This window comes from Camelus ferus, chromosome 26 (assembly GCF_009834535.1).
Source record: "Camelus ferus isolate YT-003-E chromosome 26, BCGSAC_Cfer_1.0, whole genome shotgun sequence".
Lineage (NCBI taxonomy): Eukaryota > Metazoa > Chordata > Mammalia > Artiodactyla > Camelidae > Camelus > Camelus ferus.
In genome coordinates this window covers 3,943,467-3,961,854 of record NC_045721.1, presented here as the reverse complement: position 1 = coordinate 3,961,854, position 18,388 = coordinate 3,943,467, and the positions used below count along the sequence as shown (strand labels likewise).

The 18,388-nt window shown below is 32.9% G+C and overlaps 1 protein-coding gene across 1 annotated transcript in view; it reads left to right on the top strand.

Annotated features, from left to right (window-relative positions):
* The window catches only part of ADAM32 (ADAM metallopeptidase domain 32), an 81,012-nt gene that overhangs the window by 12,146 nt on the left and 50,478 nt on the right, over window positions 1-18,388 (top strand). The window contains exons 6-11 of the mRNA XM_032468655.1: window positions 1,417-1,493; window positions 2,770-2,944; window positions 7,476-7,544; window positions 10,775-10,846; window positions 11,057-11,223; window positions 15,533-15,614. Of these exons, the coding sequence (XP_032324546.1) occupies window positions 1,417-1,493; window positions 2,770-2,944; window positions 7,476-7,544; window positions 10,775-10,846; window positions 11,057-11,223; window positions 15,533-15,614 (642 nt within the window). The remainder of the gene's footprint in view (window positions 1-1,416; window positions 1,494-2,769; window positions 2,945-7,475; window positions 7,545-10,774; window positions 10,847-11,056; window positions 11,224-15,532; window positions 15,615-18,388) is intronic.

The following is an 18,388-nucleotide window of genomic DNA, read 5'->3' as shown; positions in this document are numbered from 1 at the left end:
TTCTCCTTTCAAGAACTTTGCACTTTCTGTTTTCTCTGATCCAGATGTTTGCTTTTTCCCAAAATACTCACGTTTTTCTCCCTCATTTCCTTCAAGCCTTTGCTCAAAACCACCCTATTAGTCCTTGACCCCTATTTTAAATTGCACTCTTAACCTTGTTTTGTTTTGCTTACCTGTTTTGTTTTGCTCCATAGTGGTTATCAATAGATGATGTACTATATATTTTATCTATTTATTTTCTGTTTCCTCAGTGCAATAGGATTTTCATTAGGGCAGAGCTTTTTTTTATTCAATGATGCATCTCTAGTGCCTAGAAATATTCCTGGCACATAGCGTTTAATAAAAATTTGTTGAATTATTGAAATATGTAACTTCATTTCTATAGGAAAGGACCATTAGTTTACTTTTCTTGTTCCTACTTCCTCCCCTTAGCATAAAGCAGTGTGTTAATAGGAAATCTTATATTGATTCCTACTGAAATTTTTAACACTATTGAATCTTGGAAATTATCCTTTTTTGTCTGTGATGGTAGTTGCTGTCTCTGTGTTAATTGTACTGTGGTCAGAACTTTGTGTGATTTCAGGCCTTTAAAATTTGTTGTTGTGTTTCATGGCCCAGAATATAGTTTCATCTTTGTAAATGTTACATGTTCTTTGAAAAGAAAATGTATTATATAGTTTTTAAGTGTAGTGTTCTACCTATATTAGGTTAACATTCTGTTCAAATCTTCTGTAGATTCTGAATGCTAGATTTATCAGTTACCGACAGTAACGTATGCTTAAAAATCTTTTAGTATGATTATCTATTTCTTTATTTTATTATTCTTAAAATTTTGGCTTTATATATTTTGAAGCTATGTTATTACAAATATGGAATATTTGTATCTTGCTGGTTAATTGAAACTCTTATCATTATGAAATGTCCCTCTTTATGTCTAGTAATGCTTTTTGCCTTAAAGCCTACATTTCCTGTATTAGTATAGTTTCAGAATCATCCTTTTGGTTTGTGTTGGTGTGGTATATCTTTTTCTAGCTCTTCAATCTTTCTGTGCCCTTAAATTTTAGATGTTTCTTTTTAGCAGAATATCAGATTTTAAAGAAAATCTGGAGTCAAAATCTTCATCTTTTAATTGATGACCTAAATTTATACACTGGAAAATAATTTTACCTAAAAAATGGGAAAACATTTTGGAAGCAGGGTGTAAAATAATAATTCCAAGTATTGATCTGACAGGAGTACTTACTATGGTGAAAGTGGCAAATATGGGGAGACTTTTTTCTGAATGTCACCTTATTCATACTGTTATAAACTGTGCAGCCTGTGAAAAATATTTAGAAAGTTCTATTAAGTATAAAGAGAAATCATTAGAAAGTTTTGTCATTTCCTAGGTAACCACTTTACTTTTTTTCCCCCTAGACTCAATGCTACTACCAAGGATATATTGAAGGATATCTGAATTCTGTTGTCGCACTTAGCACATGCTCTGGACTGAGGTTATGTATTTTTGTTGTTGATGTGCAAACACCACAGTTACAATATTTGGCTGTAGTGAATTTGTTAGTTTATACAAATATGGAGCTGGAAGAGAATTCTCATGTGGAGATTCTTCAGTGGTATCTTCGTCTGAACATGTTTCTTCTCTTATTTCTCCTCACTTTCCCCACTGACCAGAGACATGTCTGACTTCCTTGAAGGTTTAGATTTCCTGGTGAACTTGCTCCCCGTCTTGTTTTTTCTTTACTACAGAAATGACAAATGTGTTTGACTACAACAAGTTGGAGGAGCTAAGTTCAGGGTAGCTTATCTTTTCAACAAGTAGAATATTTTTGATATCTACCATGTACCACCTACTGGCCTAGTGTCTGGAGATGTAAAGATAAATAAACAAAGCATGCCTCGTCACAAGGAAAATCATCTTCAGAGAGAGGAAGCAACTTCTATATAAATACATATTATTATAGCACATACATTTTTTTCTAGTAATATCACTATCTTAAACTCTGTAGAATTGTAGGGTTTCCTCCTTAGTGCTTGGAGAGGTTTCCATCTGCCAGGAAATTCTTCACCTTCATTTTGTAGTGTTGGATCTTTGTTACACAAACAAATATTTCTCAGTGCTTTTTACATGGAATTCTGAAATTTGGTTTTTTAGGGACTATCACTTGAACTGTTACTTGTATTCATGGAAGAATAGTTATAAAAGCTGTTTATTCTTTAAAACCTTGCTTTTAATTTCTTATTGAGACTATGTACATAAAAGTAATAAATAACCTTTTTATAATTTCTGCTAAATTTTATTTTATGAATAAAATTTCTCATTACGTATCCTTTTGTTATACAAGCAATGTAATCATTTTTCAAAATCAGTGCCAACCAGAGAGAAATTTGTCCAGATTTCTGTTTGGTATTGCTTTCATTAAATCACTGGCTTGGAGAGCAGGGGACTGACTTGATCTCAGGAATGCTGTATACTTGCACACCTGGCAACTGATTACATAATTCTGTTGCATTTATAACTATAAAGAAAATTAAACAGGCAGTTTGTGGATTGGGGAAGATACTTTTTTGTCTCTTCAGAGTCACCTCCAAAGCATGAAGAGTTTGGGTTAAAATACTGAGCTCAAAAATATTCTATATTTTTCTTCTTCTACTCTTCCCACCCCTTCTCTTCTCTTTCTCCCTCTTTCTCCTTCTTTATTTGGAATTCTGTCAGAATTTTATAATGTAGACCTGATTAAAAGCACTTAAATTTTATCCTTAATTCTACAGAGGAATTTTGCAATTTGAAAATGTTTCTTATGGAATTGAGCCTCTGGAATCTGCAGTTGAATTTCAGCACCTTCTTTATAAATTACGGAATGAAAATGAATTTCCATTTCTTACTGAAAATAACCAAGACACAGAACAAAACCCAATGGACTATACTGTTTTTATAAATGAAAAAGTGAGTTGTATATGCTTTATTACTCTTTCAAGGCAGCTATTGCTTTATTTAATTTATTTAAAAAAAGATTTATTAACCAATAATGTAGCTGTAGCTAATACCTTTTCTGTAAGAACATTCTCACCTTTTCTTAACGTTACAAATTCCTTTGAACCATGTGTTACCTTTTCCTCCTTGCAGCAATCTATCATTTACTTTTTATGATCCATTTAATTTTTAATTTTTATTTTGTTTGTTGCATACTTATAACTTTCTAAAAATTACTGTATATTCAGTATAAACTTTAAAAACTTATTTCTTGCTTTTGGCTCTATATTCCTGGAAATTATTCAATTAAGCCAGTATTTTATAAACGCTGCATTTGTAACCAGGGAATCATCATTAATTAAATTACAGAAATGATTAAAATGTCATAAGCAGGATTGTCGTGCATGACCATGTAAATTGTTCACTCTGTATAACTGCGTGTTTTGGTTCTCATAAAAGTAATTATGAAAGGGAAGATTTTTGTGCCAAGTAAAAGTGGCGTGAATGTGCATAGTTTATACAAGAAGTATATGGCAGTATTGTTCCCAATACATGTTCTCCCTGTATTCTGTCAGTTTAAAAAAATAGACAAAAACCCTCAGAATTTAGCTAGGCATTAAAAAAAAGACTCCGTTTCTCAACTTCCGTGGATTTATTCTCTTAATGTATTGTTGGAATCAGTTTGCTGATATTCTGTTAAGGAGTTTTGCATCTATGTTTGTTTATCAGTGATATTGGCCCACAACTTTCTTTTTTTGTGGTATCTTTGTCTGGTTTTGGTATCAGGTGTCGGTGGCTCATAGGATGATTTTGAAAGTGTTCCTTCCTCTGCAATTGCTTTCAGTAGTTTCAGAAGGAGAGATATTAACTCTTTCCTAAATGTTTGGTAGAATTCACCTGTGAAGCTATCTGGTCCTGGACTTTTGATTGTTGATAGTTTTAAATTACTGATTCAATTTTAGTACTGGTAATTTGTCTGTTCATATTTTCTATTTCTGGTTCAGTCTTGAGAGGTTGTACCTTTCTAACAATTTGTCCATTTCTTCTAGGTTGTCCATTTTGTTGGTGTATAGTTTCTTGTAGTAGTCTCTTATGCCCCTTTGTATTCCTGTGATGTCGGTTATAACTTCTCCTCTTTCATTTCTGATTTTATTGATTTGAGCCCTCTTCCTTTTTTTCTTGATGAGTCTAGCTAAAGGTTTATCAATTTTGTTTATCTTTTCAAAGAACTAGCTCCTAGTTTCATTGATCTTTTCTGTTGTTTTTTTAAGTCTCTATTTCATTTATTTCTGCTCTGATTTTATGATTTGTTTCCTTCTAGTAACTTTGTATTTTATTTGTTCTTCTTTCTCTAGTTCCTTTAGGTATGAGGTTAGGTTGTTTATTTGAGAGTTTTTGTTTCCTGAGACAAGCTTTATTGCTATAAATTTTCATGTTAGAACTGCTTTTGCTGTGTCCCATAAGTTTTGGATTGTTGTATATTCATTTTCATTTGTCTCTAGGTGTGTTTTGATTTCCTCTTTGATTTCTTCAGTGATCCATTGGTTGCTTAGTAGCATGTTGTTTAGCCTCCATGTGTTGTTGTTTTTCAGTTTTTTTCTTGTAGTTGATTCCTAGTCTCATAGCATTGTGGTTGGAAAAGATGCTTGATATGATTTCAGTTTTCTTAAATGTACTGAGGCTTGTTTTATGGCCTAGCATGTGATCTATCCTGGAGAATGTTCCGTGTGCACTGGAAAACAAAGTATATTCTGCTGCTTTCAGATGGAATGCTCTATAAATATCAATTAAGTCCATTAGGTCTATTGTATTATTTAAGGCCTGTGTTTACTTACTGTTTTTCTGTCTGGGTGATCTGTCCTTTGATGTAAGTGGGATGTTAAAGTCCCCTACTAATGTGTTACTGTTGATTTCTCCTTTTATTTCTGTTAATATTTGCCTTATATTGAGGTCCACCTATGATAGGTTCACATATATTTACAACTGTTATATCTTCTTCTTGGATGTATCCCTTAATTACTATATAGTGTCCTTCTTTGCCCCTTGTAACAGTCTTTATTTTAAAGTCAATTTTATCTGATATAAATATTGCTACTCTGGTTTTCTTTTGATTCCCACTTGTGGAATATGTTTTCCCATTCCTTCACTTTAAGTTTGTATGTGTCTCTAGATCTGAAGTGAGTCCCTTGTAGGCAGCATATATATGGGTCTTGTTTTTGCATCCATTTGGCCTATATCTTTTGGTTGAAGAACTTAGTCCATTTACATTTAAGGTAATTACTGATATGTATTTTCTCATTGTCACTTCTGTTCATTGTTTTGAATATGTTTTTGTAGGTCTTTTTCACCCCTGCCTTCTTTTGTTCCCTTCTCTTGTGATTTGATGACTATCTTTATGTGTTATGTTTGGATTCCTTTTTCTTTTTTGTGTGTGTATATCTATTATAGATTTTTGGTTTGTGGTCATCGTGAGGTTTCTGTACAGCAGTCTACATATACGTTATTGTTTTAAGTTGCTGAAATCTTAATTTCAAATGCATTAAAAAAAACTGCATTTGTTCTCTCCTCCCCTCACAATTACTGTTTTTTGTATCAATAAGGAAACATTGGCTTAAATAACACATTGGACAGATGCACTTAACAGATATGTACAGAATATTCCATTTAAAAGCAACAGGATACAAATTCTTCTGAAGTGCACATGGAACATTTTCCAGGAGAGATCGTGTTAGGCCACAAAACAATCTTAACAAATATAAGGAGATTAATAACGTATGAAGCATGACTTTAAGGTCAGGAATATGTCAAAGATGCCCACTCTCATCACTTTTATTCAGCTTAGAATTGGAAGTCATAGCCATAGTAATGAGGCAAGAAAAAGAAATGAAATGCATTCAGATTGGAAGGGAAGAAGTAAAATTATCAATTATCACTATTTGCAGATGACATGATATTATATATAGAACACTAATCACTCCATAAAAAAGTGTTAGAAACTACTTAACTAATTCAGTAAATTTGCAGGATACAAAACTCATGCACAGAAATCTGTTGTGTTTCTATACACCAATAAGAAATGATCTGAAAGAGAAATAAAGGAAACAATCCCATTACAATGCATCAAAAATAACTAGGAATGAATTTAACCAAGGAAGTGAAAGACCTCTTCTGTATTGAAAACTGCAAGACATTTATCAAAGAAACTGAAGAAGACCCAAATAAATGGGAGTATATTCCATGCTCATAGATTGAGTCAGGATTGTTAAAATTTCCATACTACTCAGAGCAATCTACATATTCAGTGCAATCCCTATCCAAATTCCATTGGCATTTTTCAAAGAAATAAGATAATACTTAAATTTGTATGGAACCACAAACACACACCAAATAGATGAAAGAATCTTGAATAAGAAAACAAAGCTGGAGGCTTCCGACTCTCTGATTTCAAGCTATATTACTAAGCTATAGTACTTAAAATAGTATCATATTGGCATAAAAAGGGACACATAGATCAGTGGAACAGAATTGAGAACCCAGAAATAAACCCACGCATATATGGTCAATTAATGTATGACAAAGGAACCAAGACTATTCAGTGGGAAAATGTAGACTTTTCAATAAATGATATTGGGAAAACTGGACAGGCACATGCAAAATAATAAACATCATTATTTTACACCATACACAAAAATTAACTCAAAATGGATTAAAGACTCGAATGTAAGACCTGACATCATAAAATTCTTAGAAGAAAACAAATATAGTAACTCGAAAATATATATGCACTTCTGTGTTCATTGAACCATTATTTACAAGAGCCAAAATATGGAAGGAATCTAAGTATTTGCTGATGGATGAATGGATACATAAATTGTTATATACATATATATGTATATACAGAGTGGAATAATATTCAGCCTTAAAAAAGAAGAGAATCCTGACATTTGTGGCAATATGGATGAACCTTGAGGACATTATACTAGTGAAATAAGCCAGACACAGAAAGACAAATACTGCAACTACTCACTTTTATGTGGAATCTAAAACAGTCAGACCCATAGATACAGAGAGTACAGTGGTGTTTGCCTGGGGCTGCAGACAGAGAAATCAGGAAATGCTGGTCAAAGAGTATAAAGTTTGAACTTTGCAAGATGAATAAATTCTGGAGATTTAATAAATACCAATGGGACTATTGTTAAAAGTATTGTATTGTAAACTTGAAGTTTTCTGAGAGCGTTGGTCTTATGTGTTCTCACCACACACATACACACACACACAGAGAAAAAAATGGTAGCTATATGAGAGTGGATATATTAATTAGCTTGATTGTAGCAGTTACTTCACATTGTATACATATATCAAAACATCAAGTCTTATAACTTAAATGTATATACATTTACTTTTCAACTATGCCTCAATAAAGGTGGAAAAATATTTTAAAAGTTCAGAATAAACAATTTGTAAAAGTGTTTAAGTTTTTAAATGCTGTTATTCTTTTTTCTAGCCAGAATCAACTGTTTCAGATTTAATTCCTCTTTATTTAGAAATGCATATCGTGGTGGACAAAGTTTTGGTATGTGTTTTGCTTTTTCTTTCGTTTTAAACATTTGATATGAATGTATGTTTATCCTTGGCTAGAAAGAAACTTAAAGATCCAGTCTTCTTACTCGCATGTCGTAGAAAAGTGGAGAAATTTTCCGTCTGAAAAACCAAATATTCAAAATTACATGAGTTCTATCCAAAATGTTTTATTTGAACTCTTTACATAACAAACCTGCATATAAAATTGATTTTTTTTTTTTTTTTTGCTGACACTTAATATCTTTAGGGCCTCTCTCAATCCATAAACATTTCTAATGGTGATTTTTTTAAGTGAAATTCTTTAAGCTTTTAATTCTTGTTTTAAGGTACTTGAAGAGCAGCATGTAGTCTAGAGAATGTTTTGCCCTGTAAAGTATTTGTTGGCACTAAAATGATGAAAGCCTGACTATTTGTGACAACTGCTTACAAAAGTGTCAAGATTTTTTTAAAGTGGTTTTTAATGGTGCAACTGTTTGAGTCTCATCTAAATGCACCTCTAGATCCCTGATTCCCACGAACAGTTTGAGGACCTCTGAACTTTAGACCCTTGAGGTGATAACTTATTTTATACTCAATCAAGTTTGGTTTTATTTCTTCTATATTTCAGAGATTTGAGAAAACAGGGATAAAAATGTACTGTCCGGGTTTTGTTCTGAAGATAAGCATTTGATTGTCACATCTGTGGAATACCACAGAGGATATGACTCATCCTTTGTTACCAGTTCTGCTAGGATTGCAGAACTTGTCAGGAAGCCAGAGCTGGGGGTCAGAGACAGGAGAGATTTGGAGGCGGCTATTAAAACACTTGATTTATTAGAGTGTTAGGGAAAAGGGGCAAAGGGAAGATTTAATAGAAGTTGAGATATTTGTAGTAAAGATGACTAAATTTCCAGGGAATATTTTGGACTATGAAAATTATTTTGTTTCGGGATTATGTTGCAAATTTTGAGAGTTGTTTTAAAAGCTTCTTGTCCTAACTGCCAGATTTGCCAGCCGTATGATGCTGATTACACATCTCTTTTTTATGTTCTTATACATATTTACATGTTCTTTAATAAATCAGACATTGAGCCAGCTATTACATCTGTGTTACTAGGTGTTGGGCATGTAAAAAAATGTAGTGATACTGTCTTCAATCACTTCACAAATTTTAACTCCACAATTTTAGCCTAGTGAATTCAGTGCCAGATTGAGGGAAGCTTATGGTACTATAAAAACTCAGTGCTTTAGTGGAGAAAGACATGGAGATACACAGCTGTAACTTGGCGTACTCTTAAGAGCACGTACGTAGGTGTTTTAAAATGTAGGTTTTGTTATTATTTAGGTATGCTGACCACAGATCAGGAGATGACTGCTATAGGAAAGATAGCTTGTTATTCCCAGTTCCCAGGGGAAAGGGCATACACATCATGCCCTGTGGGGAAGCACCCGAGTAGGGCAGGAGACAGAGGGAGAGATGCGAAAACATGGCGGGGGCCTTTATTGTGGTTTCCATGGGAAGAGAACAGCAAGGCCAGGTAAACAGGTTTAGGATTGGCTCGTTTGCAAAATTTTAGTGGGTTTGGGAATAGAGGTTGTTTCAAGTTGTTTGGTACCTTGCCCTTGGATGATTAAGGCAGGGGAATTGGAGTGTGAGAACCTGATAGGAGATGGTTGGGGGTTGTGTTCTGGTTTGGTTAGTTTGGGCAGTGGGGAGAGGATGGGGCCAGGGAAGAGTTAGCGTGAGAGATTTCTTTGCAAGGACACATGAAAATACGAGAGACTCTTCTTTTCAGATAACTCCAAGTTTAGTATGATTAATACACAGGGTTGAAGAAGGGAAAGGAAAAGGAATGAATTGAAGAATTGAGATGATATTTGAATTTTATCCTAAACGTCATAGAGAGTCAATGAAAGAGTAGAGACATGTTCATGTTTTCATCTTAGAATCATTTTTGTATTAGCGTATGAACTGGAATGCTTGTGGGAAATTGGAGAAAGAGAAAGCATTTAAGAGACTATTCCAGTAATCAAGGTGGAATTTTATAAATTAATAGTGTTAGGAATAGACAGAAAATGGCAATTTTAAAAGTTACTAATGAGGCTTAATTAGAAGAACTTGTGAATTGATTTGATTTATTCATTCATTTAATAAATTTATTAAGCATCACCTGCCATCCAGGTGCTTAATAAATTTATTGTTCTGTTTACTGGGGATAGAGCAGTGCCCAAACAGAAAAAGTTTTGCTGTCATGAACATGTAGTATAAAAAATGTGGGAGGTCATAGATGATAATACCATTCACTAAAGTAGTGGAAGTCTCAGTGGGAGCATATTTTTGAGGGAGGATAATGAGTGTAGTTTTGAATGTGTTTAATTTGATGGCCCTGTGGAATATCCAAGGGATAGTGTACTTTAGAGATTTATTTTATAGATATGGAATTTGACATTGGTACATCCCTCAGAGCTTATTCAGATTTCAGGTTATATATACACTCATCTGTGTGTGTGTGTGTGTGTCTGTGTGTGTGTGTGTCTGTGTCTGTATGTGGTTTCAGTGTGATAGTAGTCTTTCGTAGCCACCAGTGATCAAGGCACTCAACAGTACCAGCACCACAAGACTTTTTTGTTATCCGTTCAACGTCACACCCATTCCTCCCCTCTTCTGTACACTTCTTAACCTCTGGCAATCACTAATCAATTCTCCATCTCTATGATTTCAGGAATATTGCATAAATGTTATCATGTAGTATGTATATTTGAGATATTTTTATACTGAGTATAGTTTTTGTGAGGTTTATCCAAACTGTTCCATATATCAACAGTTCAGTTACTTTTTATTACTGAATAGCATTCCATGGCATGAGTTTACCACAGTTTGTTTAACCTGTTAACCATTGAAGGACATGTGTTTCCAGTCATGTATGGGTCTTTGTGCGCATCATTTTTTATTTCTTTGGGATAAATGCCCAGAGGTGCAATTGCTAGGTCATATAGTATGTCCATTATTTGATTTGAAAGAAGCTGCCCAAGTATTTTCCAGAGTGGCTATATGGTTTTACATGCCCACCAGCATGTATGAGTGATCTAATTTATATTCATTTTTTATTTGTTGTTGTCTTATTTTGAAGTGTTCTAAAGAACCCCAAAGCAGCCTCAACCTCAGAGAGTAGATGGAGAGTAAATCTCAAACATATTAGGTGACAAATTATATTTAAATTTTAAATTAATTCTGTTTTTCAGTATGATTTCCTGGGCTCTGATAGCATGATAGTAACAAACAAAGTCATCGAAATTATTGGCCTTGTAAATTCGGTAAGTATTTTCCTTTCATACTAGTTAGGAAAATTTAGGAAAATTCAGTTTTGAAATTATAATTTGCACTAACTTGACATGTCATTTCTGAATAATTAAGTTATCCATATAAATTGAGTGTGGATTTGTCAAAACATTGAATTAATTTCTTGGTTGTTATAAAATAACATAAAAATTAATTTTTTGTGTCTTTATCTCTTCTGTTTTTAGATGTTTGCCCAATTTAAAATTACTGTTGTGCTGTCATCTTTGGAGTTGTGGTCAGATAAAAATAAGATCGCTACAGTTGGTGAGGCAGATGAATTATTGCATAGATTTTTAGAATGGAAAAAGTCCTATCTTACCCTAAGACCTCATGATATTGCGTATCTATTCATGTAAGAATAATGTTTCAATCTTCCTCAAAATCAAAGATGTATGATACTGATGGAGCTGAAAGGAGGGAATAGTTCATTTCTGACTTTTCACACTTTGCTTATTCAGTATGCACTCATTCAGGCCTCATTCTCTCTTTCTGGTTGTCAGGCAATAAGAAAGATTACTAAAATTTATTTCTATGCTTATCAACATTTACTGATGAGGAGATTGATATTTCAAGAGGTTAAACCAACGCAGGACTCCTGGTTGTAGTGGTGTGTTTAGGTTTTGAGCTCACAATCTTAATCAGTACATAAAAAGATGGGATTTATCTTTTGAAGCTTGTATTTTTGTTACAGGTTTTGATCAAAGGCTTGGTAAAGTAGGTTAAAATATTGTATCCTAATGAATTTTCTGCATTATTTTTAAATGTTGGTTTTCTAATGATCAATCATAAGTATATATTTATAATTTTATTCATATAAAATTTATTAGCAGTTATAGTCAGCAAATGGCTTTCAATAAATCTGTATATACATATTTTAAGTTGGCATGATAATATTTCCTTTTTCATGTGTGTAAAATTAATCTTTTCCCCACACCTCTACCAACAATGTGTTGCTTCTCTTTTCATTTTTGCCACTCTGATGGGTATAAATTGATGTTAATATTTTTTAATTTGTTTCTTCTAAAAACTCATATATTTGAGCATCTTTTCATGTTTGTTGATCATTTGGATCTGTCCTTCTGAAATTCCCTTTTCATGGTATTTGACCACTTCTTTGTAATTTATAAGGGCTTATTGAGTGTTTAGATATTAGTCCTTTATTTATGTATATCAAAAGATACCTTTTCTAGGTCTACAATTTTTCTATAGATATTAAAAATCTTTTTTTGCCACATGAAATCTTTTGTGTTTATAGGGCCAAATTTGTTAATCTTTTCTTTTTTTACTTCTGTATTTCCTGTTTGATAAAGGTCTCTCCCAGCCCTAAATATTAGTCTACAGCTTTTTAAAAAAGAATAAATATTATTACTTTTTATAAATAAAATTTTAATATATCTTTAATTTTTATATAGTACAAAAGAGAAATAAAATTTTATTTTCTGCCGGATGAATAGGCAGTTTTGCGATAAATTTACCAGTTTTGGCAAACACTTGTCAAGTCCCACAAAAAAAAATCTTGAAATGTTTAGAGAGATTAAATTAAATCTATATATTGATTTGTTATTTGTAGACTTTTTGGTGATAGCCATTCTTACAGTTGTGAGGTGATAGCTCGTGGTTTTGATTTGCATTTCCTTGATGACTAGTGATATTGAGCATCTTTTCATGTGTCCCTTGGCTATCTATGTCTTCTTTGGAAAAATGTCTTTTCAGGTCTTCTGCCCAATTTTAATGAGGTTATTTGTTTTTTTAGTGTTGAGTTGTATGCGTTCTTTGTATATTTTGGGTATTAATCCCTTATAAGATGTATCATTTGCAAATATCTTCTCTTGTTCAAAATAGGTTGCTTTTTGATCTTATTGACATTTTCCTTCACTGTGCAAAGCATTTTAGTTTGATATAGTCCCATTTGTTTATTTTTGCTTTTGTTTCCCTTGCCTGAGGAGACGGATATAAAAAATATTGCTAAGACCAATATCAAAGAGCAAGCTTCTTATGTCTTATTTGAGAAGTTTTAAGATTTCAGGTCTTAAACGTTTAATTCCTGAATCCATTTTGAGGCTTTTTTGAATATGGTGTGAGAAATTGGTCCACTTTTAATCTTTCTCATGTGGCTGTCCAGTTGTCCGATCTGGTCCTGGACATTTGTTTGTTGGGAGTTCTCTTGTTACTGATTCAATTTCAGTACTGGTAGTTGGTCAGTTCATGTTTTCTGTTTCTTCCTGATTCCATCTTGGGGAATATACATTTCTAGGAGTTTGTCCATTTCTTCTAGGTTGTTTATTTTCTTGGGATATAGTTTTCATAGTGGTCTCTTACAATCCTTTGTACTTCTGTTGTGTCAATTGTAACTTCTTCTTTTTCTTTTCTGATTTTATTGATTTGGGCTCTTTTTTTCTTGAGGAGTCTGGCTAAGTTTATCAATTTTGAAAAACCATTGAACACTCGTTATAGTGGCTAAATCAAAACAGAGCAGAACAAAACAAAACAAAACCCTGGCAATGCCACCTGCTGGAGAGTATGCAGAACAACTCTTCTGTATTGCTAGTGGGAATGCAAAAATGGTTGCCCATTTCCTATGAAGTTAAACTTACACTTACCTTATGACCTGACAGTCCTACTCTGAGGTATTTACCCAAGTGAAATAAAAACCTGTTAAAAAAAAACTGGCTTTGATTTGCATTTCCCTGGTGATTAGTGATGTTGAGCATCTTTTCATGTGTCCCTTGGCTGTCTGTATGTCTGGCAACCACCATTCAACTCTTTGCTTTTATGAGTTGGATGGACTAGTTTAGGTTGCACACGTAAGTGAGACCATACAGTACTTGCCTTTTTATCTCTGGCTTATTTTACTTAGCATAAGATCATCCAGGTTTATCCATGTTGTAAATGGCAGAATTTCCTTCTTTCTTGAGGCTGAGTGATGTTCCACTGCATATGTACATCACATCTTCTTTGTCCATTCATCTGTCAGTGGACATTTCAAAAGTCAGCCTCTTGGGCATCGTGTCACGTGGCTAGGGGCGCTCACTATGCTCTCACCTTCGCCCTACGTGCCTTGGGAGGAATCATGACTGAAGGCCTCTCTCTCGGCACTGAGCTGCGCTACCTTGAGGGTAGCACGTGAGTAAAGTGCAGCTGTTCTCACCTTCTTTAACATGTCTTTTTTGGATTTTTTTTTTTTTTTGCTTCAGTGTGATATGAGACCTTTCCTTGGACTCTTGGGCCACAAAGATACTCTCATCTGTGGGTGGTTGTCAGAATTGTTTCTGTGGGGAGATGAGGGCTAAAAAACTCCTATTCTGCCATCTTGCTGATGTCACTCCACAAGACTAATGCCAGCACATTATCTCCACTTATTTATAGTTTATAGGAGGAAAAAACAATGAGAGTGAGAGAGCAAGAGTGAAAGAGAGACTCAAAATGCGGTATAACAAAAAGGCCAAATTAAAGAAGTACTAACTGAAGTAAAAGTAGGAAGGCAGATTTAGGCATATTTAAATTCAGTACAAGGAGGTGGAAAGCACTCCAGGTTATGGAAACTGTGCTTAGAAGCATGAGACTAAATAATAGTTCTTTTCAAAGACTATGGAATTCATAGTTACAACTAGAGCTGAACCTCTGAAGGAGGTGAAGGATGCAAAAAACACTGAAGAAGTAAAAACAGTAAATCTTGACAACTGATTTGATGTGGAGACTGGATGGGCAGTATTAAGTAAAAAATAGCTATCATTGAGTCCAGCTCATCAGGAGTATGCAGAGAGTTGGAATGTAAAGCCAAAGTTGGGTGCTAAAGGCAAATACTTGGAAATAAGTGCTGGAGGGGTTAGGTATAAACAACACCAGAGAGACAGGATAAGGAAGCAGTGGAGAGTGCAGTTGTGAAGTGCAGGTGAGACTGAGGGGGCATTTCAAATTGAGAATTGAGTACCAAGCTTTTTCACGCACATCCCAGAATGTTCTTTTGACGAGGGCTCTGCAGATGGCAGAATATGTGTAGAGCATCCATATCTTAGTGATTGAGAGCGTGGCTCTGGATTCAGACTGCCCAAGTTCATGTTCAGGAGTACTTATTAATTGTGCTGCCTTGAGAAAGTTACTTGTACTTCCCATCTGATGTTGGATTTGTTCAGTGGGGATAAAAGTCGTATCTATTTCACTGGCTAGATTTGAGGACTAAGTAGAATAATTTGTAAATCTCTAAGAATAACGATATTATTATATGGCAGCTTATATGGGCCCTTTCTCAAAGCAGAAAAAAAAATGTTAAGTCATTCCAATGAGAAAAAGGTGAGCTTTTCTACATTAGAGTGAAAACTTTTAATCCATACATAAAAACTATTTTTCACTGTCACCCAACAAAATGCTTTTGATTGAAATGTTGATGAAAGCTTTGGTAACTGTAACCAAATGTGGTAAGAATAGTAAAGTCATCAAAAACTTGGATCCATTGGATATGTTTTAGAAACCTTGAGTGCTTAATCTCATTTAATTAAGACTATTTTACAAATTTGAAACAATTAAGAACATATGGAAAGACTGTACTTAAGTTTGCCTCAGACTAGAATTTTGTGAACTGCAGACAGACAAATTATTAGCAGGAATTATCACTTGTGAATTGTTTGTCAAAATTAATTATAATTGTATACTTATTTATTTAGCTATCGAGATTATCCAGATTATGTGGGAGCAACGTTTCCTGGAAAAATGTGTGTTACCCATTATTCTTCAGGAATTGCTTTGGTATGTAATTTCTTAATTTTATTATTTGAAAAAAGTGTACATTTAAAAATTATCCAGCATTACAGCATATAGTTTATACAGTTTACATTTATATTTACACTTAGAGATTGCATTTATTTTCCTATTACTGTTAAAATTTTGAAGTATGTAGAAGGAAGAGTTTTATGAAGTACAAGTGTCTTATTGCAATTATTTTGAGGTTAAAGTGGAATAAAAATATCACAAATACACATGCATTCCTTAATATATAGAATAGTGCATTATGAAAAATCTGTAAAGGTATTTCTATAACCCAAATAGAGTTTTGCTTATAGATATAAAATTGAAGAAATAGTCTTACAGATGAAATAGCTTCAAAATGAAAACAATCAACCAAAAAGTATGATAAAAATCCTTTAAAATGCTTCAAACCTCTGAATATAGTATTTAAAAGAAACTTTTGTGTCTATTTTAAATATTTATAGTTCTTATGCATATTTTATATATAAATTAATTATTGATACAATTAGAGGCATCACTGAAAGGTGAAGGAATTCATTCAGCCTTTTCCCCACCTATTCATTCTTTTTAAAATAAGTTTAAGTACTATATATGCATCTTTAAATTACTAAGTCATTTATGTTATTCATGTCCATTTCTTAAAGAACGTATAGAAGCCTATTAGAAAACTCATATGTTCTGGAATCTTCCAAGGGATGAAGCGATGATCACTGTTAACATTTTGATAGATGTGTGTCTTCTTCTTCGAGTTTTTAATCTGTTACTGTGGCTCCCCCTGTATGTTTTTGCAAAAATGGGATTTGCAATACATACTTTTATTTCTGATACTCTTTTAATTATTTTTATTACAGAATTTATTTATGCATGCATATATATGTAAACTATCTTATGTATAGATATAAAAAGCAAAAATTGATGGTAAAACTCTCTTCTTTATTTCATGTAGTCCCATTTAAGAATTTATAATTTCTATTTAAATTCTCTGGTAGTTAAGTTTATTTATTTACAATATAAACACTCTTACTACTACTATGATTAATACACTTTAGACAGCATTGGTAATATTATCTTTGACATATTTAACCCAACTATTTGTCATATATTTTTATATTTTATTATTTTACTAGTATTTATAATAGTAAACTATACTATAATATACTTTAAATATTTTATGTATGTATACATAATAGATGTAATTATATATTATATATAATATATAGTATTTAATGCACAATAGTGTAATATATGGAATATTATATAGTATATTGTTATATTAATATTTTTATTTATATTTATTATTTAAAAAATACCTGTTTACCTTAGGCAAAGTCCATTGCTTACTTGCTATGAAAAATAAGATGTAAAATAGCTGTCATATCCACTTATATCCACTTCTTATTTCCATTGTTAAGAGTTATAAAATTTGTAATTTATTCTTATAGAACTTTCGTACTTTGTCTACAGGTTGATTTAAAAATTAAGTCAATAAATATTATTTTATAGTATTATGAATTTAAAAATATTAACTCTGAATCAAGAAGTAAGTATATTGTTATGCTAGTAAAGCTTTGATGGCCAAAAGAGGATCTTTTAGGCATCAGAGTCTAATGATACTTCTTATTTTTTTTCCTGACTTCTTTTACTTCTGTGGGTGGAGCCAATCACCACAGAAAATTTAACTTCATATTTCTTTCCTCAGAATTCCTTGCTGTTTTTCTGGTATAACTCTTTGAGTTTTTCAATTTTAAACACACACACTGAATTATTTTATTAATGAAAACACTTATGCTTTCCTTCCACATTTGATTGACAGTTTGGCTAGGTTTAGAATCTAAATATGAACATTTTATTGTTTGATTGAATACCTAAGAATATGGAAATACAGTTCCTTGGACAAATAAGATGCTGAAGTTCTACTTACAAAATTTTATTGAGATATAAGCATTTTGAGCCTATGTCTAGCTTTGCCATGATCTAGCAAGTGAATGCCTAACATTCAACTACTAACTACTAACAAGTAGTGCGGGGTGATAGCACCAATTTACTTCCCAAACCTACCAGATTTGGTGGGGAAGGAGTCAGAATCTGAAACTTGGGATGGGAACAATTGGTATCTACTACTCTGTCCTATTGTTTGCAGATCTGTTCCTTTGTATCATCTAATCTACTGTTTATTTCTTATAGTGTAATTTTCATTTCAGTTATTATATTCTTCAGCTCTGTTAGGTTCTGCATTGTATTTTCTCAGTTTTTGTTGAAATTGTCATTGTGTTCATCCATTCATCTCCAGAGTTTGTTGAGCATCTTGAAGATCATTTCCTTGAACTATTTATAAATTGCTTGTCTCCCTATGTTTAGTTCTTTGTGAGCTATAGATCTAGATTTCTAGATCTATATGTCTGTTTTTTGTGCCAGTACCACCCAGTTTTGATTACCGTAGCTTTGTACTATTGTCTGAAGTCTGGAAGGATTATGTCTCCAACTATGTTCTTTTTCCTCAGGATTGGTCTGGCAATTTTGGATCTTTTGCAATTCCATATAAATTTTAGAATTATTTGTTCAGGTTCTGTGAAAAATGTCCTGGGTAATTTGATAGTGATTGTATTTAATCTGTGTATATCTTTGAGTAGTATGGCCATTTTACCCATATTAATTCTTCCAACCCAAGAGCATAGGATATCTTTCAATTTCCTTAAATCATCTTCGTTTTCCTTTATCAATGCTTTATAGTTCTCAGCGTATAAGTCTTTCACCTCTTTGATTAGATTTATTCC